This window comes from Acomys russatus, chromosome 5 (genome assembly GCF_903995435.1).
Source record: "Acomys russatus chromosome 5, mAcoRus1.1, whole genome shotgun sequence".
NCBI lineage: Eukaryota > Metazoa > Chordata > Mammalia > Rodentia > Muridae > Acomys > Acomys russatus.
Window position 1 is genome coordinate 77,713,539 of NC_067141.1, and position 27,454 is coordinate 77,740,992.

The 27,454-nt window shown below is 47.9% G+C and overlaps 1 protein-coding gene across 1 annotated transcript; it reads left to right on the forward strand.

Annotated features, from left to right (window-relative positions):
- The first annotated feature begins 531 nt into the window (after nucleotides 1-531).
- Eno4 (enolase 4) lies at nucleotides 532-27,325 on the forward strand. The gene is made up of 14 exons (XM_051146859.1): nucleotides 532-822; nucleotides 2,539-2,667; nucleotides 3,580-3,770; nucleotides 11,018-11,160; nucleotides 14,401-14,570; nucleotides 14,667-14,798; nucleotides 16,197-16,250; nucleotides 17,916-17,972; nucleotides 18,733-18,900; nucleotides 20,764-20,889; nucleotides 22,370-22,565; nucleotides 25,119-25,186; nucleotides 25,682-25,799; nucleotides 27,176-27,325. The coding sequence occupies exons 1-14, from the start codon at nucleotides 658-660 to the stop codon at nucleotides 27,307-27,309; spliced, it is 1,851 nt and encodes a 616-aa protein (XP_051002816.1). The 5' UTR covers nucleotides 532-657; the 3' UTR covers nucleotides 27,310-27,325.
- The last annotated feature ends 129 nt before the right edge of the window (nucleotides 27,326-27,454 follow it).

Here is a 27,454-nt window from a genome sequence, read left to right on the forward strand (position 1 = left end):
TCTAGAGCATAGTAAGAATTTCTACCATTGCGCCTGACACCTGACTGTCACACCATACAGGGGACCCTCTGCAGAGACCAAGACCCAAAGACCTTCTCAAGTGCTGCTTCTGCGTCACCGTCTACCGGTCCTCACTCTCACTGCCAACACTGGATTTCTCACTCAGTAGTCTGTCCCCAAGGGTGTGCAAAGCTGTTTCTGAGAGAGCGAGCACCACGAGCCGTGCGGCAAGCGCACTGCGTGGGTTGGATTGGATGCATTCCTGGAACCTTCACAGCTCTCAGGAAGGGCACCCTGGACTCTTGCAATCCTCGTAACTGGAAGAGTGGGGAGCGCTCGCTCACAGCTGCAAGTAGCGGGTACCGCTCCCCAACTTCTGCAAAACGAACTCAAATGTTTCCCCGTCCAGAAAACGGTCAGAGAGACAATGACGAACGAGGCTGAAAGAGCACTGAGAACGAGGCGCGGACCAGAGACGAAGCTACCAACTGGACATCAGCGGATCCCGGGACGCGAAACCAGAGGTTCCTTCCACGGAGGGCGGGAAGCCTCGCGATATCTAGGGGTCCGGATCTCGTTGCGTTGCCTAGCGACAAAAGGACGCTCGCTGGCCGGGCCCCCTGGAGAAACCCCACTATAGAACTAAAGTCTCCTACCATGGGGGAAGAAGGTAGCGGCCGAAGCTGCGGGATCACTAGGGACCTGCAGAAGCTGAAGCAGCAGGCGATGGCGTACTACCAGGAGAACGAGGTCCCGCGCAGGCTGGAGGAGCTGCTCAACTCCACCTTCTACCTCCAGCCCGCCGACGTCTACGGGCACCTGGTAGGGACCAGCGGGGAGAGCTCCCTCCTCCCTCCCTGCCCACTCTGCGGCAGCGCGCTGCGCCTGCGCCTTGAAGTCGCGCCTGCGCGCTCGGGCGGGGGGTGGGGTGGAGTGGGGTCGGGAGTGGAGTGGGGTGGGGGGGTTGGATGGGATCGAGGACTCAGCCCAGCGCCCAGTGACCGGAGCCGGGACCCCGGAGGGACCAAAGGTTGAGGCGCAGAAGCGAGTGGCTGGCTCTGTAGCTCGGAAGCCTGGCGCGGCTCTTTGCTATTCCAGGAGTCCGCCTGCCTTTGCTTTTCTAAAACACACACCTGACGCCGAACTCACCTGCGGGCGGGGATCCAGGCTGGACCGCCGACTCAGCCCACCCCGAGGAGGCCTCGGTCCACTGGCTTCTACTGCCAACAGACTTCCCAGATTCCGAACCTAAGCCACCTGGGTTTGCAAGCTTCACGCGCCTTGCCTTGATTGGGTGCTCAGCTTCACGCTGGTTTCACTCAGAGGCCCTTCTCTCTTGGCTGTGGACTAGGCGCCCTTGAGCTCCCCTAGGGTCAGGGCCTCCTACTTTAATCCTTTGAGTTGGTTGTTGGGCTTCTGCTGTGCCTCAGAGTTATCCTGTGGGAAGGTACCTGGGCCATCACTCTTTGTTACCTCAGACTCTAGAAACTACAAGGTTAAAACAAAAACCCAGTCTCCCTCCTCTAATGGATTTAAGTGATTCACACCCCCACCCCACCCCTCCCCGGGAACACTGAGCAATCCTGACACTTAAAACCGCTGTGGGATGGGTGAGTGAAGGCCTGATAAGGATTTCAATCCCTACTGTCTCTTGCTAAAGGAGCTGTTAACGTCCAGTCTCAATTTTAAAAGGACACCTAGCCCTGTCTGGCAGTGTTTCTCCCCAGTCTGTTAAGCACCCGGGCTCTGGTTTCTACAGGTCTCTGGGAACTCCTGTACCTTAGGGATGGCCCTACTTTGCTTTCTATTGCTTTCCTGCATCATTGTGACCACAAGCAACTTAGGGAGCAAATGGCTTATTTGGCTCACATTTCCAGGTCAAGTACTTCACAGAGGGAAGTCTGGGTAGGAAGCGGAGGCTGCGGAGGAATGCTGTTTACTCAGTCTGCCTTCTTATACCACCCTGGTCCACCTGCCTAGGGCTGGCACCGCCCATAGTGGGCTGGATCCCCTCCAAATGGCTTGTGCTCTGCCACTTAAACAAAATTGCAATTACTAACATTTCCGAGAGGCCCCTATGAGTTGGGTAGCACTATGTGTCAGCTGATGGCAGTCAGGTGACACTGTCCTTGTACTCTGACTTCACTGTTAAAAAGCCAGGTACCTGCCTGGGATTGGGGGTGGGATTAAAAAAAAAAAAAACCCTTCAGATTTCTTAAATCTGAAGGCATCACAATCTTGTGGAGACCAATGGCTCCCATAACTTGGGAAGAAATAGCAGGGAGTTGGTTGACTTGCCATAGAAAGGCCTGCTAAGAGAACACTGACACCAGGCCTGTATGTAGGTCTCTGTCTTTCTGCCAAGAGAGGTCAGAACACAACACACTGCCCTTTCTGTGGAGACTCGGCATGGGCGGAGGTGTGGGGCTAACCCAGATCCAGGCAGGATACTTGGGGAGAGGTTTTGTAGGATAGCCGATGTGCCTTGTAAGATAAACTCAATGTAGTTTTCTGATTTTTGTTTTGTACCTGTTGAAGGCAAACTACTTTTCTAAACTTGCAAAGCCTCCCTCCATATGCAAGGTAACGGGGAGAGTCATACTGGATGGACTGGGACTCCCAACTCTGCAGGTGGAAATATCCTGCACCATTCAAAATTTCCCCAAGGTAGGAGGCAGCTTAAATTTGTTCTTTAATGTGTCCTGTTCATTTCTGTACTCGTTAGCAAGAATTATCAATATTGCAGAAACAATGTTTTGAAATTCAATATTTATGATATGTATACATATATATGTACACATGCTGTTTATTCATAAGTATTCATAAAAGATTGGGTCATACAACCAACAGTGCAACATGCTTTATGTTTCAGTGTGACTTTGATAAAAGACAAGACGTGCTGACCCAAAAGCAATCCCAGGGGAGAAAGGAAATGAGACAAAAATACCTTTAAAAATTTGACACTATGATGCAATGCATTCTATACACCTACGTTTGGGTTTATGTGTTTGAGATATGTAGAGTTAACTATTTAAGTAAAGAAAACAATGTATTTAGATAACCTTAATAGTGGGATGTGGTGGTACCCGCCTGTAATCCCAGCACTTGGAAGGTAGGGGGGCAGGAGGATCAGGAGTTCAAGGCTGCTATCTTCTGACATACATAGTGAGTTCAAGGCTAGCCTGGGCTGCATGAGACTCTATTTCTGGAAAACAAAAGTAAATTTAAAAATTAAAAACAATGTAACAGTTTAATTCATGTTGTTACCTACTTGTTACAAATAAAATTGTCACAGTCTCTGAAAGGAGAATAATTAAGATTGAGTCTGTAGCTGTTTCCTCAGAAAGGCAGTGATAGCGAAGCTCAGTGTGGGGAGTTTATACTAGTCTTTTAACAAGAAGTCATCTGAAATGTTTCATGAAGTCAAATTGCTTCAATGTTTCAACAGGTAAGCTAGTAAGTGTTTCCCCCTTGAAGTTGGTGATAAAAATACCATTAACGTTAAATGTGAGATTAATTCAATTCTGTATCTTCTGGGAGACCTAGGGGAAATGTGGAACATGTTTGTGTCCTTGCCAGTACATCTGTTCCGCGGTGATGCCTGCTCACTTTGAAGTCCTGGAGAACGCTCTGCCAGAAGTGGTAGATGCAGAGGAGGTGGAGAGAAACCTGGCAGTGAGCACAGCTGTGCAGTGGGTCAACGGGTCCATCGCAGAGGAGCTGTGGGGTGTGGTCCCCTCCAACCAGGCAGAGGTGGACCAGAGGCTCAGGTACAGCTGCCATTGCAAAATCCTAACGGCTGGCTGTAATCGAGTCCTTGTTGTCTCAGTGTTGCTCCTGCCAACAGAATGGCTCAGGGGAGCAGCGTTTCTTAGACATGTGCCACTCACAGCCCTGTGGTGTGTGTAATGTAATTGCATGTAAATGTAAAATTGCACCTGCACGTGCACAAGCTTGTAAAGGCCAGAGCTGAACATGTGCTATCTTCCTTAGTCACCCTCTACCTTCTGTTTTGAGGCAAGGGGTCCTGCTTTAACCTGGAGCTCACCAATTCAGCCAGACTGGCTGGCCAGTGAGCATATTTGTCTCTGACTGCCCAGTGCTAAGCTCAGGAGTATGCCTCCCCACACCTGGCTTCTTACATGGGTGCTGGAGAACTGGCCCTGGGCTCCTGGTGTTTGCATGGCCAACGCTGGCTCTGCTGCCTCCCCACCCTGAGAGACTTCCATGCACAGATATGTAAACTTAGTATGCAAATCAAACATCTACTAGTAACCATGGTTCTTTGGTATATAATTTTACCGTTCATTTGAAGACTAAGGCAAATTTGCACACTAATGAGATGCATGTGCTTTTTACATTTCGAATGGAATCTTGGCTGAATGTTTGATACTGCAGGAAACAGACAACCTTCAACTTTCTTCAGAGTTCATCAATATTTTTATTTATTTATTCATTTTGTATGCATGAGTAGGTGTGTGTGTGTGTGTGTGTGTGTGTGTGTGTGTGTGTGTGCACGCCACATGTGCCACAGCAGCACATTTCCTTCCTCCATGTTGAGTTCCAAGGGTCAAACTCAGGCTGCCAGGCTTGGACACAAGTGCTTTTGCCTGCTGAGCCATTTTGCCAGCCCAGAGCTGATCAATATTTGATTTTATATTAGTCAAAGCTGAGAATACTGCTTTGTATAAATACACAGAACACACGGTTCAAACATCAGAATTATGTTTATAACCATATCAGAAATCATTGGACAGTTCTGCCTAGTACCAAGCTGAAATTCATTAACATTTTTTACTTTAAAAATCTTTTAAAGATTTATTCATTTTCATTTATGTGTATGAGTTTTTGGCCTCCATATATGTATGTGTACTACATGTGTGCCTTGTGACCAAAGGGAGCAGAGAAGGGCCTCCAACCTCCTAGGACTGGAGCTGTAGATGGCTGTGTGCCACTGGGTAGGTAAGTGTTCTCAGCCTTCCTTACCCCAACCATCAATTTATTCTCTTTGAGCTGGGTGGTGGTGGCGCACACCTTTAATCCCAGCACTTGCGAGGCAGAAGCAGATGGATCACTGTGAGTTCGAGGCCAGCCTGGTCTACACAGTGAGTCCAGGACAGTCAAGGCTACACAGAGAAACCTTGTCTCAAAAAACCAAAAAAAAAAAAAAATTTTTTTTCTTTGCTACTTCATAACTGTAATGTTGGTACTGTTACGAACCGTATCTGCGCTTTTTGCCAGTTTTCAGTGAGCCCTGTGAAAGGGTCACTTGGCCTCTGTGGGTCCCTCTACACGAGCACCGTTCTCTTCCTAAGTGTTGGACATCTCTTCAGCCTCCTCACTGGACACCTTTTTCTGAAACTCAAGTCAGCAACTCATTAAAGAAACCAAACATTCTAACAGTGGGACACAAAGACACACGAATTCTATGTTTACCTGCTGGGGAAGATAGTAAACGTTTTCCTTTTGCATAACTAAACCATGATGTTTCTGTAAGTTCAGGAAGCTTGTATATACAACAAAACACTACAATTTCAAATGTATACTAGTCTTGAATCTGAGGTTATTTCAGGCTGCATCAGTGGTGTTGTGTGGCGTGACATTGCAGAGTATACACATGTGTTGGAACCCAAAGTCACATGATGTACGTGGGTGAGCAAGTACTGCCCCAAACACTTCAAATCCATTATGTGTTTGATTTGGAATAATTCTCAGTCATAGCATGTTCAGAAATCCTTTGCAGTTAGCAAATACTTCGCATCCTTCAGCATTTGTTTACATGATCCCATGGGTAGTTGTCACCCACAGATGAAGAAGCTCACTGCGGACTGCAGACTGGGGAGACAGAGTTTAAACAGCGAGAGTTCCCCGAAGTCTGGTTTTCTCTGAAAGTCCTGCTACCGCACTCTTCCTCTCTAAGGGGACCAGGGTTTCTGCTGTACAGAACTCCCCTGGGTTCATCAAAGAACGTTCTTAGGATAATGATCAGGTCACAAATCCAGAGAAATGTCCTCCCCCTGTTTGATGCCACGGTGGCACTCTCAACCCTGTCCTGTGGACTCAGTGGCCACTGCTTACACTGTCCTTCAGCCACAACCAAGGTGCAGACCTCCTGCGGCCCAGGATGGAGCTTGGTTAACTCAGAAAGCCAGCAGGGTTGAGTAACCCTCCTTCACTGACACACTAAGTAAAGGGTTAGGGTCACCTTTCCTTTGGGGAGAGACTTCAGCTCCCTCGGCCAGGCAAAGGCAACTGCAGCCTCTTAAGTTTATCACTCTACTGTAAGCAAGGTCATGCTGGGGGTTTTTGTTTTGTTTTGCCTCAGAGTTGGATGATAACCTTGGGGAGGGGGCCTTGAAAAACTTTTTTTTTCTTTTTAAATTTAAGTGAGACACCCTTACTTTTGCTTTTTGGCCACAGCTTCTACTTTGTTTGTTCTTCTTCTGGAGTTTGTCCCCCAAACCTTCTGTCTGAGCTAATTTCATGTTCTTCTGTTTTTAAATTATTTTTCTTTCTCTCTCTCTCTCTCTCTCTCTCACCCTCCCTCCCTCTCTGTTTCTCTCTCTCTTCCCCCATAGAGGAGAGATTGATAGAGGGAGAGGGAGAAAGAGTGGGAAAGAGAAAGACAGAGACAGAAAAGGAGGGAAGGAGGAAGGAGGGAGCAAGAGAGAGACAGAAGGAGGGGGGAGAAGAAGAAGGAGAAGGAAGAGGGAGGGAGGACGAGATCTTTTGGAAAGGATGAGAAAGGGATGAGGGATGCAGCGTTTTTGAACTCTTTCCTGAAGCATCAGCACTTTGCCCTCATGGTTGAGGCTTTGGCTGAGTATAGAATTTTCTGTCCAGATGAGTCTCCTTCAGTTCTTTAAAAGTCTTGCCCACTACATCGACCCCATTGTGTGGGGTCCCACCTCTCCCTACCTTGCTGCACATCATAAACGCCCTCTCTGTCATAAGCACCCTAATACTCCCTAACCCTTAACCAGCCTCTGCCTAGGACTCAAACCCATTGTTTCTGTGCCCCACCCTTTCACTCCACAACACTCCCATATTAACAGTCAAAACCGGAACAGAACCTTCCACCTAGTCCAGGGCCTTTGCTCCACTAACTCTGCCTTTATTCCTGTATGCCCTTAAGTCTCTAACCCTTGGGCTGTCCTCTCTATTTTCCCTGACAACACTATTTCCAGTCCTAAATCGTAAAGACACTTTCTTCTCAATACTCATGACATGTGCTTCCAAGAACTTTTTGCTCCTCATAGATGGATCCCGATACTCACAGCTCCAGCCAGCCTGGACTGGCCTTCCCCGGGGGATCAGGCGGTTCCCACCTTTTAGGCCGGCACTTGCTGCAGACCTGGCCTGCTTTCTCCCTCTTTCCTCCCACTTGCTGCAGAATATAAATAACCTCCTCCTCTGTAACCCTTCCCTCTCTTGTAGTCAATCTAACACGCCGCCTTGCTCCTCAGTTCCTCAGTTCCAGAAGTTACCAGATCTCACTGTCTAGAGCTCAGCTCCCCAAGTCACCTATCTTAAATTCTCTCTCTCCCCATAAGCGCCTCCCTTTAGATCACCTTGCCCATCTCTGCTCTTTATCTCTGTTGTCATAGCCAATTTCCTCCACGCCTAAATGCCTAAGTTCTCACTCCTGACGCATTCCCTACACCAGGCCAGCACTGGACCTCCTCCTTCCTCCCACCCACAAATGCTTTCTTTCTTTCTTTCTTTTTTAAGATTTTATTTTATTTTTTTATATTTTATTTAATTTTAATTTATGTCTGTTGGTGTGGGAGTGTCAGATCTTGGGGTTACAGACAGTTGTGAGCTGCCATGTGGGTGCTGGGAATTGAACCCAGGTCCTTTGGAAGAGCAGGCAGTGCTCTTAACCACTGAGCCATCTCTCCAGCCCCACAAATGATTTCTTAAAGTTAAAGGTTCTCCTTTCTACTCTGGGCCTCTGCCCCCCAGATCTATGCAACCTTTCCAGCCTTACACTTCCAACGCACATAAGCATTTCCTAGGACTGACCTTTACCCCTGTGGCCGACCTCTCCAAAACTCTAGACAGCACCTTCCGGGGCTGGCCTCCCTGTCTACTGATCTCTAAATCTAAAAAGCAAACTCTGGGGTTCCCCGCTCACAATCTATTGATTCCTCCCTCACCATCTATGACCACCAATATCTCCCTCAAGGCCTACCTTACAGAGGAGTCCAACCTCTTCCACCATCTTAGATTCTATCTCTTTAAACTTGTCTTATCAAGAACTCATCACTCACATTTCTTATCTGTCCTTCCCTCAACCCACCCACGCTTACCTCTTTGCCATAATGTTGCCCAGATTCTATCACTCCTGTCAAAACGCTCTCAAAGACCCCCTGCCATCCCTCTCATACACAAGAAGATCCTCTAGCTACTTCTGCCTACACTTTTATATGGTTGGCAACTCCTTCCTGTCAGATGGCCACATCACACTGACCCTTTTCATTATCAGTAGTCATCCTCGACTTCCGGCTCCTGTTCCCTCATGCTCACCTAGTCCCCACAAATATCATCTCTCTTCTCACATTCCAACCTTCTCTCTGTCCAAATGGTGACCCCAAATCTACCACCAGCTGACTCCCCTAAATTTGTTAACTGCCTAGACATTCTCAGACATGTAACAGTGAACAAAAGCCACACTCGCAGGTCCAAGCCATCTCTCTGATTTCCTCTCCCCTCCCCTCTCATGGCCGAGCCTTGGGTCAAGGTCATCCAGCAAACTCTCCTCAGTCTCACTGGCACCTCCGTCAGCGCCCCCTACCACCTTCTCTGCGCCTCCCTTCAAAAGCCACCGATTCTACCCAGCATCTGACCACTTGTCCCACTTTGGGAACCAAAGCTAAGTTCTCTGAACCGTTTCACCCCAAACCTGTCAGAGACCGCCCCTCCCGACGTTTGCAAAGACCTTCCCCAATCATGTTCCTAAAACATCGCAATTCCCGAACCCACCTGAACACCCCAGGGAAGACTATTCTGACGTAACAAAAGCTTTTAAAATTATATTCTCCCCAGCGCAACCAGGCCTTGCTTTCAAATAACAGATGCTTCCCAATTAACTTTATACAGCCAATCTAAATTCTCTGGCTCCTCTCAAGAACTCTCAAACAGCCGCCAGACAAGTACCCCTGCCAACCAACAGCCTAAGACTTCCCACCTGCTGCCTGTTCCTAGGGATGTGATTTTCCCCTTGCCCTGGCCTTGGGACTCGACTTCCTATCTACCAGGACCTTGGACTCATCCTCCTACCAGGACCTTGGACTCATCCTCCTATCTACCAGGACTATGAACATAACAGTTTCAAAAGTACATCCAAGATAAGGTTTTGTTCTCGACTCCTTACCGCTGTCCCTGGTCTACCTGTTGCAACAGATTTCACATCAGGTACCAGCTGCCCTAGCAGCTCCAGTGGCAGCCCCAGCTGTTTTCTCAAAATCTACATCCTGGTCCAGCCTCCTCAGATGGCCCTGCAGAATCTGGACAGTGCCCGACAGCCTGATCTTCCGAGCCCTGACCAACATCCCAGCTTCCTTGCCTCCCCTGAGGATGACACCCCAAACTCAGGAGGAAGCAGCCAGAGAGAACGACTTACCAACACCGAACAACCCAATAATAAAACAAAACAAAATGGTATGAGTGAAGAGACTCTCGCCAGCCCGAGCACAGCAAGCGTGGCTCTGGCCAGCATTGCCTTTCTCGCCCATTCACTCCGCCATGTTTAAAACTCTTGCTTAGGTTCTAAAGTGGCCATCAAGGTCTACTCCTTTATTTGACCGTTTCTTCCTCCTGAGGTCCAGCTATCAATCAAAAGCCCCCTTCGGCTCATCTAATTAACACGCCCAATTAAATCAAACACCTCCTCCTAACACAGGGTTTCCCCTCTTATCTTTATGAACTGCCATTTTCTTATGTCCCATGGTCCGTCTTCTCTCTACCCAGGGCCAGTCTTTTGCCCCCCTCGGGGACGAACTGCCCTGCTCCCTCTCCCTCTGTCTTCCATCTTTGTCCTGTAACCCTGCTCTCTGTCCCTCTGAGGCAAATAAATCTCCTTTGTGCTGAGAATTTGGTCTTGGGCATCCAGAGCTGATACCACTCTTACAGGATTATTAATAAGTCTAATGTAAATCTGATCTGATTCCCATGGAACATTTTTATGGGATATTTTTGTTTTCCTTTTTTTTTTTTTTTTGAGGGGGCTCTTTGGAAGCTGTTGTATTTTTATTTGAGCATGTGGGGGAGGTGGTAAAATGTTGCATCGTTGTGTCTACTAGGGGTTTCCCAAAAGTTTTAAATACATGCTCATTGTAAGTCATGCGTACCTGCCCCCATCAACAGGAACAAGGGAACATGGAGAGTTCACCCTGCTCTTGCAGAGCATGTAAGCTGCATTCCCAGCTCTCACATGAGAGGTTTCGTGGGCGTGTGTGTGAATGTGTGTGTGTGTGTGTGTTTGGTTTTTTTTGAGACAGGGTTCCTCTGTGCACCCTTGGCTATCTCTGTGTAGACCAGGCTGGCCTCAATTTCACAGAGATCCACCTGCCTCTGTCTCCCTAGTGCTGGGATGACAGACATAGGCCACTGCACCCAGCTACACACACACTTATAAATAAATCTCTTGGTAAGGGGAAAAGGGAAAGACATCTTTACAACACTGTTTTCACTAAGGAGTCTTGAATGGTTTGGCTTCTGAGTGTCATTTATATAAAAAGAAAATCTAGTCACGCTTAATCAAATTATATCTTCAAATTTTATTTTGAAAGTATGAAAGCTCAGCTAATTTAAATGATGAGCATTGCTTTCCAGGAAAAGTGAGTTTGATTCCTGGGGGAAAAATGGCTTCGACACCATCATTACTTTTCACTAATCTTGGAAATTAAAGCTGATTTGTTCTTCATTAGCTTAAAAATCATATTATTGAAACATACCAGGGTCAGCTCTAAAACATGACATCCTTTTGTAGAGTCCTATGTTTCCTGCCATTCAGGATCTTCTTTGAAAATAAAGTACAAGAAGATAAAGAGAACAAAGAATTGGAAAGGATCGCAGAGGAGTCAGTGCCCGTGCCCCCGCCTCCAGTTCCACCGCCTCCTCCTCCACCTCCCTCCAAAAAGAAAGGGCAGAAGGCAGGTGAGTGACTGTCATATCTGACACCGTTAGTTGCAAAGACACAAGAGGGAAAGGCTGGGCTTTGGGGTCTGCAGCACCATTCACCTCCCTGGAAGCTGCTATGCAGGTAGATAGGGTTTTACCCCACCCTACCCTCTCTTTTTATTTGGGAAACAAAACAACTGTGCTCTTATTCACAGGTGAGCACTTACCGACCAAAATGCCTTAAACAGTGGTGGGAGGAACTAGGTAAAGGAGGTGGGAGAGGAGGCCAGGGATCTGCCCCTTCTTGAAGGTTCCTGTGAGGCAGTCAAATCCGTGAGGCAATCAAAAAAGCCACCCACAATAAAAAATCTGCTTTAATAGAAGCAAGTTCTATTTGCATATCTATCTGTTAAGCCGAGAATCATGGGGAGAAAAGACCAAAGCCAGGATTGTCCAATTAGAACTGTGTTTGGAGTGCACTCCGGACTGGCCAGGAGGCTGTCATCTCACCAGCTGGGATCTGAGAGAGCAAGGTCTCTCTGTGTAGCCTTGGCTGTCCTGGACTCGCTCTGTAGACCAGGCTGACCTTGAACTCACAGCAATCCGCCTGCCTCTGCCTCAACCCCACCCCCCTGAGTGCTGGGATTAAAGGTGTGGCACCACCAATGCCCGGCTGGAAATCCCTTTTATAAGGGAGATAAGGTGCTCACAGGGCAAGAGTTGGCTGTGCTGTTAGAAATACACAGTGAAAGGGAGGGAGGAAGCTGTACATCATGGGACTGGGGTCTCTAGTCATGGAAAAACATGTTTTGCAGTTTACATTCAGATTGAAGAAACAGAAACTTAATTACAAATAGAAACCTTAACTTGCAAAGACTTAACACAGGACAAAGAGGAACTTATTCTTAACTGTCTTAACTGCACATAGAACCTTAACCTACAAGGTATATTTCAACTGTTTTGGCCTCATATATCAGTTAGCATTTGTTTTACAAAGCTTTGCTTCAATCTGTCCTCTGCTTTATGTTTCCAACAGTGCTAAAGGTGGCTCTTCCAGTCGGTTAACACTAGAACTGCCCCTAGCAGCACAAGCACGCTTACACCTGCTGGGTCAGAGCATGCCGAAGGACTGACTCACTGCCAGTAGCTAACACGGCCCCAGGTACACCTGCTGGGTCAGAGCATGCCCCAAGGACTCACTGCCAGTAGCTAACACGGCCCCAGGCACATCTGAACACCCAGTTAAAATGTGGATTTCAGTAAATAAGAAAACAATAGACCAGGAAAGAGCTAACACGAAAACAACATCCTTCATCTCACGGCTTCTGCTGCTGAGGTTCAGACAGGGGACCAGAATGGACCAAAGCAACACAGTTATGTAGGAGCAGTCTTTCCCCAGATGACGTGGCAGACGCTGCTGAGGAGTAGGAAGGGGTCACCAATGAGCGCCCATCTGCATCGCTTTGACTCACAGAACTGAGAGCTGAAGGGATGTGAAAGATGGAGACAGGACGGCTCACTGCTACGCACGTGCATCTTCTCTGCCCTGAGGACTTGAGGTCACCCTGGGGGAAGAGCAGGAGGCTGGACGCGTAGGAGGGACTTTGATGTGCACAGACAGGCTGCCTGGGAGCTGGCACAGCGAACACAGATGAGGATTCAGGCAGACTGCTGGGCTTGGGGCGTTGTTAGAGGTGGTGGGCAAGCACAGAGCAAAGCACGGCTTTGGGTTTAGAGAAAGACAGGAAGTCAGGGAAACTCACGAAGACCTACGTGCTCGGTGTTAGGTCCACGCTGACTAGGCACATAAAGAGCAGGGGCTGGAGTTCCAAGACTCTAAATCAAGCCAGCATCCACTTCCTGCATCATACTGGGCAATAATGGGCAATGTGGTCTCTCAACCACAACAAACGCCAGGTTTCCTACACAGGAATGTGGGGGTAGCAGTTACCTACACAGGGGTGAGGGAGTAGCAGTTACCTACACAGGGGTGTGGGGGTAGCAGTTACCTACACAGGAATGTGGGGGTAGCAGTTACCTACACAGGGGTGTGGGGGTAGCAGTTACCTACACAGGAATGTGGGGGTAGCAGTTACCTACACAGGGGTGTGGGGGTAGCAGTTACCTACACAGGGGTGTGGGGGTAGCAGTTACCTACACAGGAATGTGGGGGTAGCAGTTACCTACACAGGGGTGAGGGAGTAGCAGTTACCTACACAGGAGTGTGGGGGTAGCAGTTACCTACACAGGGTGTGGGGGTAGCAGTTACCCAGTTCATTGTGAGTGGCCTAGACATCATTAGGCAGAATCCAGGGCTAAGTTTGCTAATCTGTAAGGTCTTCAAAATCTTTAGAGACACACAGAATATGGCATTTAAAGTTATTTTAAGGATTCATTGACAATGAGACAGGTTAACTCCTGGTAACACCCAGCCTATCTCAAAGAGGAGGATGAGTATCAAGGAACCTCCTCACGGAGATGGCTTCAAATGTGGCAAACAAGCTACTGGGCAAAATGTCCCCATTTCTGTCACAGACAGAATTCTGCTAAAAAAACAGGCAAGCTTGGATGCAGGCAGAGTCAGCAGCCAAACTCTGCCAAGGCAGGGTACGCAAGTCCTTACAACTATGTCTGCCTCACAATAATGTCTGTCAGATATATTGAGCCAGAAGGCTTAAGACGATGCTCCAATGTTATAGAGAGTGTTGGGTGATTGTTCACGCAACAAACTGTCTCGGTCATTTTCTCATTTGGGAAGCTGCTAACCTGCACTTCCTGTTTACTCGGGTAATTAATTTTATTCCTTCTCAAGTCTCTGATGGAGTTGAAGACCAGCTAATTTGGTTTTACAATTAAGCTTAGTTATTTTGGAGTCAAGATGTTTTTAGGTCTAGATGGATGTTTTAAGTTGGTAGTGATGAGATATGATAGATATGGATTTTCATTTAGAATTTTAGATGCACCAAGATAGAAAAGATATTTTCTTCAGGTTTGCCAAATACGAATAACCAAATCACTATGAATGTAAATTTTATACAATTGTGAAATGTTTCTTGGTTCTTCTTACTATAGGTAGTTTATTACACATATGTGTAATAATGTAAATATATATGTTAAAAAAAAAGTTTGCTAATCTGAAAATCCCTGGGAGCCAAGAATGATCGTCCAGCCCTTGCCTCTGCACTGGGTCTTTTGTGAGCTCAGCATTAAAATGTGGTTTTATTATAATGAGACTTGTAGAAAGGCATCCTTCCTCTCGTCTGCTTTCCCCTCCAGGACGGAGGGAAACTCTTTTGGAGAAACCGATCATACCCCCAGAACCCCCTGAACCGGTCCTCCATGGCAGCATGGCCATAGGGGCCGTGTCACTAGCAGTTGCCAAAGCCAGCGCCAGCCTGGCCAGTGTTCCTCTGTACATGACCATTGCCTTACTGAAGCACGGCCAGGTCAGTGACCGTTACGTCCATCACTGCACGGGGCCGGGAATGTGGCAGTGCAGTGGGCGACCGTCCTCATCCTCCCTTGCTTTCCCGGCCTTCCAGGAGCAGCCTTCGACGTTCACTATGCCTTTGCTGATGGGAACTGTGCTCAGCTGTGGGAAGTCATCCCCTGGAAAGCTACATCTAATGAAAGAAGTGATCTGTATACCCAATCCTGGATTAACAACCAAACAAGTACCTCATAGACTCCTCCCTGCCCCCCAATCCTCCATGATTGGTGAATTTTAGGGTAGATAAAGGAAAAGGGAGTTAAATGTTTGAAATGGCATTTTAGGAAATTAAGTAGGCAGGCAGGAAGCGAGGACACAGACAACAGGGACCTGCTGTTTTGGACAGCCGTGGCTCCTGTTGCTGACTCCCAGGAACAAGGTTTATGTGGAAAAGCCATCACCCGAGAGTGCCAAGAGTGCCTGTATACATGGGCTATAGCGAGCAGAAGTCCGTGCTTTCCCACGGCCTCTTCTGTTAGCAAGAACTGCAGGCTAGCGGGGCAGTCCAGGACCCATGGGGTTTGCTTCTTACGTGATGTGAAGTGAACACATCCTGCATCAGAGCTTTGGTTCTCAGCTGTGCTGATGATGTCTTACCTTGCCCCTTGGTGCCCAGAGAGTCCATATGCCCCTTTGAGTCCTCTACCAGTTCGGCATTAGAAATAACTGCTAAGGTTCATGCTATGGTGGACGCTTTCAGGAAAAGGCAAGGCCTCTCTCCACCCTTCCTGCAGAGTGAACGTTTCCAAAGTTAGCGGAAATAAGCTTCATAAAAGCTCCACCTGCCCTCTTTGCGGAAAGAGCCCCTTTTAAACAAAATTATCATTTCCTCACAATTTACAGATTTCAGGTGAGTTGAGTTTATATGTGACAAACCGGCTGCCAGATTCTGTCAGGCCATATTCAGACCTTGCTGTAGGCTGTGCTCTGAGTTATTATCTGCCAGTGCTGCTGGGAGGGGGCGGGGCTGCTGGGAGGGGGTGGGGCTGCTGGGACCGGGCCGGGCTGCTGGGGCGGCAGAGCACTAAGCATGTGTGTGTGAGCATCGTGTGTATGCAGTGCCTGGGGAGGCCAGAAGAGGGTGTTGGATTCTCTGGAACTGGAGTTACAGACAATTGTTAGCAGCCATGTAGATGCAGGAACTGAGCCTGCATCCCTTACAAAAACAAGCGCTCTTCCAGATGAGCCCTCTCTCTAGCCCCCACGCTCTACTTTTTAAGTGACTAATTAGGCAGGCCCCCTCAACGACTCGTGACCTGTATTGCAACGTTGTGCAGCTTGGTCAAGAGACTATGATAAAAAATAGTGACCCTGTTTTCACAGTGAAGATACCAAGGCAGAGCCTGTTGCTCCCTCAGCCCAACAGGGGTGAGGGGTGGGGGGGGAGGGGGGCAGAGACTAACATTTGAACAAATCTTACTGTGTGAACCACATCCCCCACTAAGGGTCCTCAGCAGGGAGTGCATGAACAGTCTAAGGAAACACTGCCGTGGGGTGTGAGTTTCATATTTAAAATCTAAAGACACTGATGCTGACGCCGACACCCACCGACAGTTGCACACCATGGCTGTTCTGCTTGCAGGGTATGGAGTTGCTTCTGGAGATTCAGAAACAAGTCGCCAGAGCAATGGAGACGGTATGTAAAGGGGCCCGTGGTACTTACGGTCGCTCCAATCCAGCCTGCAGTTCATCTCGGAAGTAAACTAGTATTGCTGTTGCTATGGAGAATGCGTTTGTTTGCTTTGGGTTTTCCATCCAAACCAAAGTGTCCTGGTTAGCTTTCCTGTTGCTACGATAAACACCATGGCCAAAAAAGCAACCTGGGAGGAAAGGGTTTACTCAGCTTCTACTTCAAGTAACAGCCCTTCACTGAGTGAAGTCAGGGCAGGAGCTCACACAGGAACCTGGAACAGAAGCCATGGGGGACGCTGCTTCCTGGCTTGTTCAGCTTCCTTCTTTCCTTCCTTTGTTGCTTTGCATAGTCTTTACATTTAATCATTTAAAACCCTCTCACATTATCCTGTGTCCATTACATAGAACCAACATTACCGTGCCTGTTTACATTATAGGGGGGGAAAAGCACTATGTACAAACCCAGCCAGGATGGCCATGAAGGGGTGGGTGGGAGGAGGAGGAGTGCCTGGGTACCAGGAAGGACTAGGAAAAAGAAAAACGGGCCTGGAGAGATGGCTCAGAGGTTAAGAGAACTGGCTGCTCTTCCAAAGGCCCTGAGTTCAATTCCCAGCAACCACTTGGTGCCTCACAACCATCTAAATGAGATCTGATGCCCTCTTCTGGTGTCCAGAAACACAGGCAGGCAGAACATTGTATACATAATAAATAAATTAAAAGAAAAAAAAAAAAAAAAAAGAAAAAGAAAAAGAAAAATGAGGCTCCCAGGTAGGAGGGAACTGATTGTCTGATGGGAGGGGTACAAAAGGCACATTAACAGAGGGGGTTCAGGGAGCAGCCTAGGGATGACACCACCCACTGTAGCCTAGGCCTCCTATACCAATTAACAATAAAGGAAAGCCGCCTGCCTGGAGGTACTGGCATGAGCCTTTAATCCTAGCACTCTGGAGGTGGAGACAGGGCAGGCTCGTGAATTCGAGGCCAGCCTGGTCTACAGAGCGAGTTCCAGGACAACCAGGGCTACACAGAGAAACCCTGTCTTGAAAAACGAGAGAGAGAACAGAGGAGAGAGAGAGAGAGAGAGAGAGAGAGAGAGAGAGAGAGAGAGAGAGAGAGAGAGAGAGAGAGAGTGAGTTTGACAGTTGAAGCTGCCTGTGACCCAAGTGTGCATGGTTCACGGCAGTGGATCTGTCTTCCAAGGATGTTGAACAGTCCCATTTTAGTTTCCAAGATGGCTGGCTCTTTGCCAAGACCATCCCTTTCCGACATTAGACTCCCTCAGAAAATCAAATCCACCTTGATTTTACTCTGAGAATAGTGGGCCTGCGAAAGTAAACCCCGCAGCAGCGGGTAGTAGTTCCCGAGATCAAGAGAGGGTTTGGTGTCCTCCTGCACCGACCAGGAGTTCCTGACGTGACCTGTGTCTGCTTAGAACAGAGTAAATGTGCAGGTGAGAGGGCAGAGGGTGAGAATGAGGCGCAGACGCAGGTGAGCCTGAGAGGTCGTTTGGGACTTTAAAAGGGCCTTGCTGGACCGCTCCCTGTGTGTGCGTCTGCGCGTGGGAGAGGAACTCCTCTTCACAAAGCCAGCGGGCCCACAGCTTGCCTGCCGCCACAGGCCTCTCTGAAAGACCAAGTAACACACCTCTCTCTATCCGCTCTTCCCATAGCTCCTACCTCCCAAACCAGAGACCAAAAAAGGGCACGATGGAAGCAAAAGAGGTCAAGTAAGTGTGTGTCGCCGCCTCTGTGGGGTGGGCACTTGTGTGCCCTTCTCTCCTTCTTGGTGCTTTGCTCCAAGAGTGCCAGTCTAGAGCTGGGCCCCCGCCTGCCCCCTCCTGGCTGCACGTTTCCTGCAGAGACACCATCCGCCAGCTGAGATCTTAAGAGCACAAGGTAGCCTTCATGGCTTAGTAGGACTGAATTTGACCGCACAGGTGAAAGACTAGGGAGAGAGGCTGTTCTTTACAAATGACAGAGTGGCATAGGATAGTCTACACATCCCATGGCAGAGGGAGAAGGAAGGTGGTGCTCACACTCCTGAAGGTCAGAGAACAGCTGGCAGGACTTGGTGCAGTGCTTCCACCATTGGGTGCCAGCTTGGTGCAGTGTGCCTTTACCCACTAAGTTATCACTAGCACTAATTTTAAAAAATGTGACAGTTCTGTTTGCCTAGAGCATAGACCCATGGATGCTTACAGGGATGGCCTGGTGGTTGTGGCTCAGGATAGTCCAGTGTACAAGGGCAGAGCCAGCCAGGTAGGGCAGAGAGGCACACTGAAGAAAGTGTAAAAGCCAGATGGTGTTGGGGAATTATATGGCCAGACCAGGGGTCAGTGTGAGGTTGGCTTAGAAGTAGAAGCTGCCAAAAATGGGCGGAGTAGATCTCTGGAGACCCATATCCAGTTAAAATCCGTGTTGATCACCAGGTGTTCCAAGAACCGTAACACACTGCAGTAACTATGTCATTTTCTTTTGATTCTGCAGCAGCCAATCACTGGCAAGATGTCTCATCTTGGCTGTTTAACCATCAACTATGACACCATAGAACAACCACTGCTTCTTATTCAAGGAATCTGTTCGAATCTGGGCTTGGAACTGGGAATCAGCCTACATCTAGCCATCAACTGTGCTGGGCACGAGCTGATGGACTATGTAAGCTCTCTCCAGAACAGCCAGCTTGTGTGCAGGGCGTGATTTTTAAATTAGAATTTACTTGAATATTTTCTGAACAGTTAGCATCATATATGCCCAAATAAAAATGGAATGAGAAGGCCAAATTAGGTAATGACTAGAAAACAATGAACTGTTAACTTTTTAAAGTAACATTAAAATATGGTTATATATAGAAATCTTGCAGTTAAAATGCACACATAAAATGATTTTAAAAGTGAAAAAGTATAAAATCCCTTCATTATGAACTTCTTAGGAACCCATTTAATTATATGCCCCCAAGTTATGAAGTTTATGAGCACTATGGATTTATTTCAACTAAATACAGATTGCTCCCAGCCTGACCATCACCTGGCCATCACTTCACCTATATAGAGAAATATTTTAAATGGAAATGGACACTGCTCCCCATCCCCCACCAGACTACAGCAGGAGGCTGCCTGTTTACCTGAGAATCTAGGCCAGGAAATGCAGTCAGTTTCGTATTTCACAGGCTTGCACACACTTCCCATGCTCAGATGCAGTGATGCTGGTTCTCGGTTCTATAAAGTGCCCATCATACTGAGACACTGGGTAATTAATGTCAGGTTCAGGAGACATGGCAAATCAGATTTCACTTACCTGTGAGTCTGTCACTACAAAGAAATTCTGTACAGTATATAAGAGCCCTGAGTTTTGGCTGATTTCTAGAAGTTATTTTACTTTCTAAAGAAACTAAGCCTATAAAGGGATGTTTAAAGTAATTTCCTATTCTTCACGTAATGATTGGTTCCTAAGCATACCATCAGGAAAATAATTGCATGTTTTCATCAGCAGCGTATACCCAGGACTAAGAATATACTGACTGCTAGTGCTAACTAGGACGGGTATTTATTGCTTATATTCAGTAAAATGTATTAGCTTGATATCAGATAATTCTTACAATAACGTTAGTTCAAAGTCATTAGCATTTCTTCACTGACAAGACAGGATTTTTAAGCTTCTCGTTATGGAAGCTAAAACTTCTGCTTCCTAATATGAAAAAGAGTAGAAAATCCATTTAGCCGTAGATGTCTTAGGAATCCACTTAGTTCCAGTAGAGTCAGGAGTCAGGAGGGCATCAGCAAGGCACACCATCTTCCTCCCTAGCCCCCTCCCTCCCTCCCTGACCTAAGCATCCTTGGTGGCACAAACTTGAAAGCAAGCTGCTTTATTTTGCAGGACTAAACTGGATCCTTCACCCCATTCACGTTCGTACTTAATGCCAGGAGTCTTTGCAGAAATCAGATGGCTGGGATTGCACCAGCACCGTCCCTTCTAGGGCTGGGTGTGGCTCCCCCTGCAGGTGGCCGGCTACTTGGGGAAGGGCCACCCTCCCAGAACCACTTGATTCCGTGTTGGATGTTATATGCAGAAGCTTTGCCCGGATTTCAGGGCTTATTACGTTTACAGAAAGGGGCTCACAGACTTGTTCCCTGCCAGTTGAAACATAGTGAGTTCTAGAGTGGGCGGGTCTGCACTGTTGCTCTGTGTGGCAGTTTATAGGTCTGTGTTACTGCCCACCTTACCTGGGCACCCGGGGGCCTGCACTACCACGTCATAAACCCGAATAGGAAGCCGTCCTCCTCCTGCTCTGTACCTGATGATCTTGTGCAGAAGGCTTCATCCAAAGTCATCCATCCTTGAGAGGGAAGAGACCTCTCAAGAGCAACAGTGACTTGACTTCCCCACATTGACAACTATTTGAGATTTTAAATTGCCTTGAAAAGAACTAGTTTATAACCGTTGGTGTGAAATGGCAAGTGTGTGGGTGGCATCTTCTGGAGAGCGCACCCCTTACCCTCCACTGCCTTCCTTCCTCGTCAGAGTAAAGGGAAATACGAGGTGATGGTGGGCACGTACAAAAGCGCAGCTGAGATGCTGGACCTGTACGTGGACCTGATCAACAAGTATCCTTACATTATCGCCTTAATTGATCCTTTCAGGAAGGAGGTGAGTGGCTCCGCCTTCTCCATTTCACAACATGTATTTTACACGTGCTAAAGTAAGCAGTCTCACCTTTCCCATCTTATAACAGAGTGGAATAAGAACTGCATTCTTCTGGGCCTCTGATCCTGGGAGTGTGTTGTAATTTGGGCTGTGGCCGGGCTACCTTGTTTTGGCGTTTATGAAAAGGCGCTTACTAAACAAATGAATAGCAGAAACACAATTACCCAGGAGCCTGCCTGTCTGAGAAATGAAACGAGCCATTGGCAAGCCCTTCAGGAGTACCTGTGCATGCCCACGCGGCCCAGCTGACGGCAGCTGTCTCTGCTGTGCCAGCCCGTGTTTCGATAGGTTAATCATATATCATTTTCATGTGCTCACGGAAATAGGACTTTTATGAAGCAAGATGTTGCTCAGCCTAATGCCAGCGACTGCGAATGCGTAAAGTAACCGCTACGGTTCTTAGAAGGTCTGAGACCCTGAGGCTTTGCAGCACATTCCAATGCAGGCGTCTAACAAGAGTGGCCTCCAATGCATGTGTCTAACAAGAGTGGCCTCCAATGTATGTGTCTAACAAGAGTGGCCTCCAATGCAGGCGTCTAACAAGAGTGGCCTCCAATGCAGGCGTCTAACAAGAGTGGCCTCCAATGCAGGCGTCTAACAAGAGTGGCCTCCAGAGCGTGGAACAGAGGTGCACTGAACAGAGGTTCTCACTGAGACGACTAGACAGTAGGGAAGTTAGATCTAGTTTGCAGTTTCAGGGCCTTCCAGCTCCATCTCCCCTTTCATAGCCTAGAATACTTACATCGCTCTCAGAAAATCCGACAGAACTCAGGGCCTCCCTGGGCCTTGTAATGACAGCCTTAAAACTGACATAGCTCTGTCAGTGTGATAGGACCCACCTGCACAGTCAGCAAATACGGGATGGCTCAAAATCTGGGCCAGCGGCCAGGATAACTTTATGTACACATGGGTATATGCATAAACACACACACACACACACACACACACACACACACACACACATCTAATTAAATACATCATGTTACAGAGGTCTCACCATAAAAGTGAAAGCTCTAGCAAAGTCTCCTTTTAGGATTTTGTTTGTTTTGTAGAAATAACTGAGGAATCTTCTAACCAGCCAGCATTAACCACAGTGTAGGCAAACAGTGGCTGGTGATCCCTGGGGCTCAAAGAACACCACAATCAGTGTGGAGAAATACTTAGGCACTAATGCTTTCGGGTTTTGGTTTTGCTTTTTTTCCCCCCGCAAGATCTTAAGGCTCAAATCAAATTACTTGAAGCTTCTCTCCACGGAGCTTCTAATTTGTTTGAAAGTGTCACAGGGGTCCTTAGGGCACAGATGTCAAGGAAAATATTTTATGTGTTTCAGGAAAAGTGTATGATTTGATTATGTGCTGTTATTCCTGTTGTTTTGTGATGGCGTTCAATGCGCTGTAATGATCAATTCTTACGTATCCACCAGGACTCCGAGCAGTGGGATAGCATCTATGCTGCTCTCGCTTCCAGGTGCTACATAATTGCAGGAGCGGCTTCCAGAAGTGTCTCTAAACTCCTGGAGCACAGAAACATCAGCACCCTCACATCCCACGGGCTGATCATAAAACACACAAACCAAACCACAATGTCCGACTTGGTGGAAATAACCCATCTTATCGACAGTGAGTAACATATTCATCTGAGAGGCCCAGAACGGCTTGGTTATGCAAGGAGCCAAACCCTCACAGTTCGCAGAAGTTAGTAAAAAGCGAGGATTAAATCTTGAAAGCAAAGAAAGTTCAGCATCTGTGGGGCACTGAGTGCAGCTTAGTGCCTGCCACCTTGATGTTCCGAGATAGCTGATTGCCGCTGCTGCTGTCAGCTTCCTGCAGGACGATTTTCTGCCCCTCAGGGGCGGAGCCACCTTAGCACACCCATCTATTTGCTGTTAGTCTGGGGTACGGAGGAATATTGGAGACATTCAGAAGGGGTACTCAGCCCTTAATGATAACAGAACAGATCTAAAGCCTTGAATCCCCTGGGAAACATCTGGTCCCAACGCTATGTCACCAGACACAGTGCCATCCTTAGACCCAAGGAAATGGCTTGCCACACCAAGCCCTGCCAGGGAGCAGAAGGGCCAGCCAGATGTGTTAGCCTGCCACACCTGGCTAAGGTCTTGTGGCCGCCCCTCCATGTCATGACCAGAGTGTTTGCTCATAAGCTTGAGGACCTGAGTTTAATTCCCAGACAAGTGCATGCATAGGCCCTGTGCTGTGTGACGGGAGCTGGCCTTGCTGGCCGGCTAGTCCAGCCTGCTCAGAGAAATTCTAAAATAGTGAGACACTCGCCTAGGTCAATCAATTGGTCAGTCAGTCAATAGTGGGAGGCTTCCTGAGGAGTCAGACCTGGGTGCGTCCTCACATGGACACACATGGATATATGCTTGCCTGCACATACACATGCACCCAGCAGGACACACCTGCCCTACTTTATGCTGCCTTGGAAAATTCTGGGACGGGAACTGGGTCCCCCTTAGAGGGGAACTGGTCTTTCTCAACAGTTAAGGAAGTGGCAGGACGATCCCGCTGAGCAGCAGGAAGGAGGTTCATTCCTACCCTGCAGGTTGGCAAAGCTGATTAGCCTCAAGGATGCAGGTCCCCAGCAGGGAATCTGGAAGGTGCAGGATTCCAGATCAGGGAACCAAGGGATGATAAGTGGGAGCCAAGGGGTCTTCGCTGGTGGATTTGGGGCACCAGGGAGAGCAGCTCTGTGTAGTTCCAGTGTCAGCCACTCCAGTCCCAGGGTGAACCCTCACATTGCCCTCTCCAGTTTCCGGAGAAACTGAGGCTTGGAGAGGTTAAACCCTCCCTTGGCCTCAGTGATCCCATTGCCCATACTTGCTCGCTTTCGGTTCCATGTTTCAGAGTCTAGACACGCCCTCTGCCTGGCCAGTCACTTAGTCAAACCCTCCCCACCCTTCAGGTTTTGACTTAAATGGACTGTATGCTGATGTTCACGCTGTCCCTGACCTGCCGACCCCTAACGATGCTGCTCTGAACTTTCATCATAGCAACTGCTTATTTTCTCCCTCTAGTGATATGAGTGGGCACAGTGCGGTTACAGGCCAACACCCCCATGCGGTGTAAGTAAGTCTGGGGAAGTCATAGCCAGACTGTACTTACTCATGACAGTGCTAATACATAGATGCCCACCATCAGGACTGTGAGCCAGGCAGAAGGCCAGTCTGAGATCCGCAGCAGGTCTCAGAGCCAGCCTGGCAGCCAGGGGCTGGGGCAGATGCCAGAAGGTGGGCTGTCCATCCAAGCAAAACTGGCTAAGAGGTGCATGTTGGAGAGCTTCCTGCCTGGCCTGTTCTCCCAGGCTGGCTACTCAGCACGTTCCTACCAGGAAAACACAAACATTGTCACAATAGCACTCTGCCCTTTGTAGACTCTGGCAAGTTTCAAGGGGTTTTGAGACCCCTAAATGAATAGATACTAGCAACTGCGAGTTATCCATAAAAACATTCCTTTGAGTAAATTTCCCCAGGATAAGGTGAGAAAGTTGCTATGCCTGGTGTGGACTCCATATCCGATGCCCTTGAAGCACACCCATGTACATCAAACAGCAAATAAGTGAATTGAATGTCATGGCTGTGATCTTAGAAGGGTGATCTGCTTTGAGCATCCTGCCCTACCCTTTTAGTAGCGATAATGCTATTATCTTATAATCTTAAATGTGGTGACACATGCCTTTATATGCATGTTCATGTGTGTGGGGTCAAAGGACAGCCTCAGGTGTTAGTGTTCCCCTTTCACCTTGTTTGAGACAGTCTTTTGTCACAGGCCGGGCTGCTCTTCTGAGAGCTCCCTGGGTTTCTCCTGTCTCCTCTTGCTGTGGAAATAGCGGGGTTACAGGGGTTGGCGGTGTGCATGCAGCTTTTACGGGAGCCCCAGACACTGAAGCTCAGGTTTTCATACCTGTGCAGCAAGTACTTTACCCACTGAGCATCTCTCCTGCCCCGCCTCGTCTTTAATAGCAGATAAGGTACTGAAAAAGGACTAAACAGACAAAGTCAGGACAATAAAGATGCAATTTGGGTGGGAATGCTCGGTCAGACAGCCCATGCCCAGAAACTCCTAAATGTAGGAAATTTCTGGTTTTGATCAGAGTCCTGCACACATGTGAATAGCTTGTAAAGCACACTTGACTGACAGGAGCTGCTCTTGCAGGTAAGAAGCATCTTGCTGTCTTCGGGAGCACGGACGCAGAGTCCTCTGATGACAGCCTTGTCGATTTGGTAAGTGCAGAACGGTGGTCAATTGCAGAATTGCCAAAACACCGCTTTTATGATGAATTGGTATTTCAGGGAAATGCAGTCTTTGGTGGAGAAAGTCTAGTAACCTTTTATGAAATAGACTTGCTTCTTCCCAGACAGCTCCCTTTTGCAAAGCGCTAATCTTTGAACTTTTTAAAAGAGGCAAAATGGAAGTCCAGCGAAAATGGTGGGCACAATAAAATGACTGATGTGTACACTTGCAATCTTCCCTCCTAAAATGGGGTGTGAAAGGCCAGGCCGTGCTCCGCTGAAATCGGCGCACGCTCAGGACCAGTAAAGTGCCTGATGGACTGTCAGGCACACCATCTGTTTGCCCTTCAGTGCTCAGCTTCCAGCAGGCCATGTTACTTCCATAAAGATGAAGAGCCCCCCCTCCCCCGACCCCAATCCCACATTAAAGGGCTGCTTAAAACCAAAACTCTCCTGTTTAAAGTAAGTTGTTTTCCCCCACTTTAGGCTGTTGGACTCGGTGCCCGGTTTATCAAGTTGGGGGGTCTTTCTCGGGGTGAACGGGTGACCAAATACAACCGCCTTCTCACCATAGAGGAAGAACTCATCCAGAGTGGAACATGGGGTACGTGCTGCTTTCTTGCTTTGTTTTCGCTTAGCCGTGAGTAAAGGAACAAAGATTGGAAGGGAGGGAATAGAAGCTCCTCGGCAGGAGGGCGGGACAACCCAAAGACTGTCAATCAGCGCTGACAAGAGCAGGATGGCACTTGCCACAATGTTCATTGTTGGCTTAATGGATTATCTATTTACCTGAATGCTTAAGACTCTCGCCACCCTTCTCCCTGATGAATAGGCTGCTTGGTGGTGTTCAATAGAATTAATTGATTGGAATCTCCAAGCCTGCCTTTTGTTATGGCCCAAATTATACTTAAGGCTTCTGTGCACAGCCCCTGGAAGTTAAAGGCAGATGTGCTCCTTCTGCAAACAACTTGTTTTACCTCAAGTAGGCAGCATGTTGATTCTAACGTGGCACCAGAGAGAGGCTAAGGTCCCTCAAGAAAGGAACCCGTGGCTTAGGAAACTCAAACTCTGCAAATCTGCATGGGGAGCTTCTTGGGTCCCCATTGGAAAGAAGCTTACTAAATATTCACCTTTAATTTTTAATATTACCCATTGCCCCAGAGGTGGCCATAACAAAGAGATAAGAAGTGACCAATATATTAAAAAAAAAAAAAAAAAGAAGTGACCAATAAAATCATGAATAAAAAAAACTGTCAGAGGTATGCAGAGAAACCCTATCTTAAAACAACAGCAAAAAATGTCATGTTTAACTAAAAATGGAGATTGTCAAACACACCCTAAGATTCAGGAGAAATAAAAGTGTAATTAGAAGATGGTTTCAGAGTCACATAAAGGCAGGCCAAAGTTAGGCTGTGTTGTTTGCGGTGTGATGCAGGGGCTTGTTCCCTTTGCAAGCCCCTCCCATACCCCTATAGGCCAGATTACCTTCTTCTAAATATTACCTCAAGACCTCTCCTACTTCCCATTTCCAAGAAAGTCAGCTGCTTTGGAACATCAAAAAGAACCCTGGGAGACCAGAGGCCCATCCTGTTCTTAGGTGCCCAGCGCCCTGCGCATTCTGGAATGCATCAAGCAATTAGTGGAAATTTCTCTAACCAAAACCATTAGGTAAACACAAGGAGCACCCAAACCAGCAGAACAAATGGCACCACGCCCACTTTTGAGCCACGCCCACTTTTGAAGAAGCTGTCTTGGCAAAATGTCAGCCACTTAAAGCATGATCCTGCCTGGGATGGCCCGTGTCTGTCTACGCCTCACACGCACAGATGTCACAGGTGCATGTAACACAAGCAGGTGGGGCAAGTGTCAGGCGGCTCCTTTCTGCACAGGTCTGAGGATGGTCTTCAGACCCTGCGATCCATAACAGCAGAGTCCACACCTCTGGGTCAGGACGATGAACTGTGCTGTCTTTTGAAACAGGTTTCCGGGAAGAACACTTTTCTTCCTTTCAAGAGGATGCTGAAGCTGAAAAGGCACCGGAGGCTGAGGAAAGTCTTGGGCCCCTGGACTCCATCTTCCCCACAGAGGTTATAGAGGAGTCAGTTAAATCATGAGCCTCGTGGGGCTGCGCCCCGCCACATACCCGCATAGCTACAGCACAGGGGTCTGCTGGCTGGTGACCTCTGTCTCCTCGTGGGTTCTGTTCTTAAGTCCACTAACCTGTACATACTTATTCTTTTAGTTTCACTGTTGGATAAA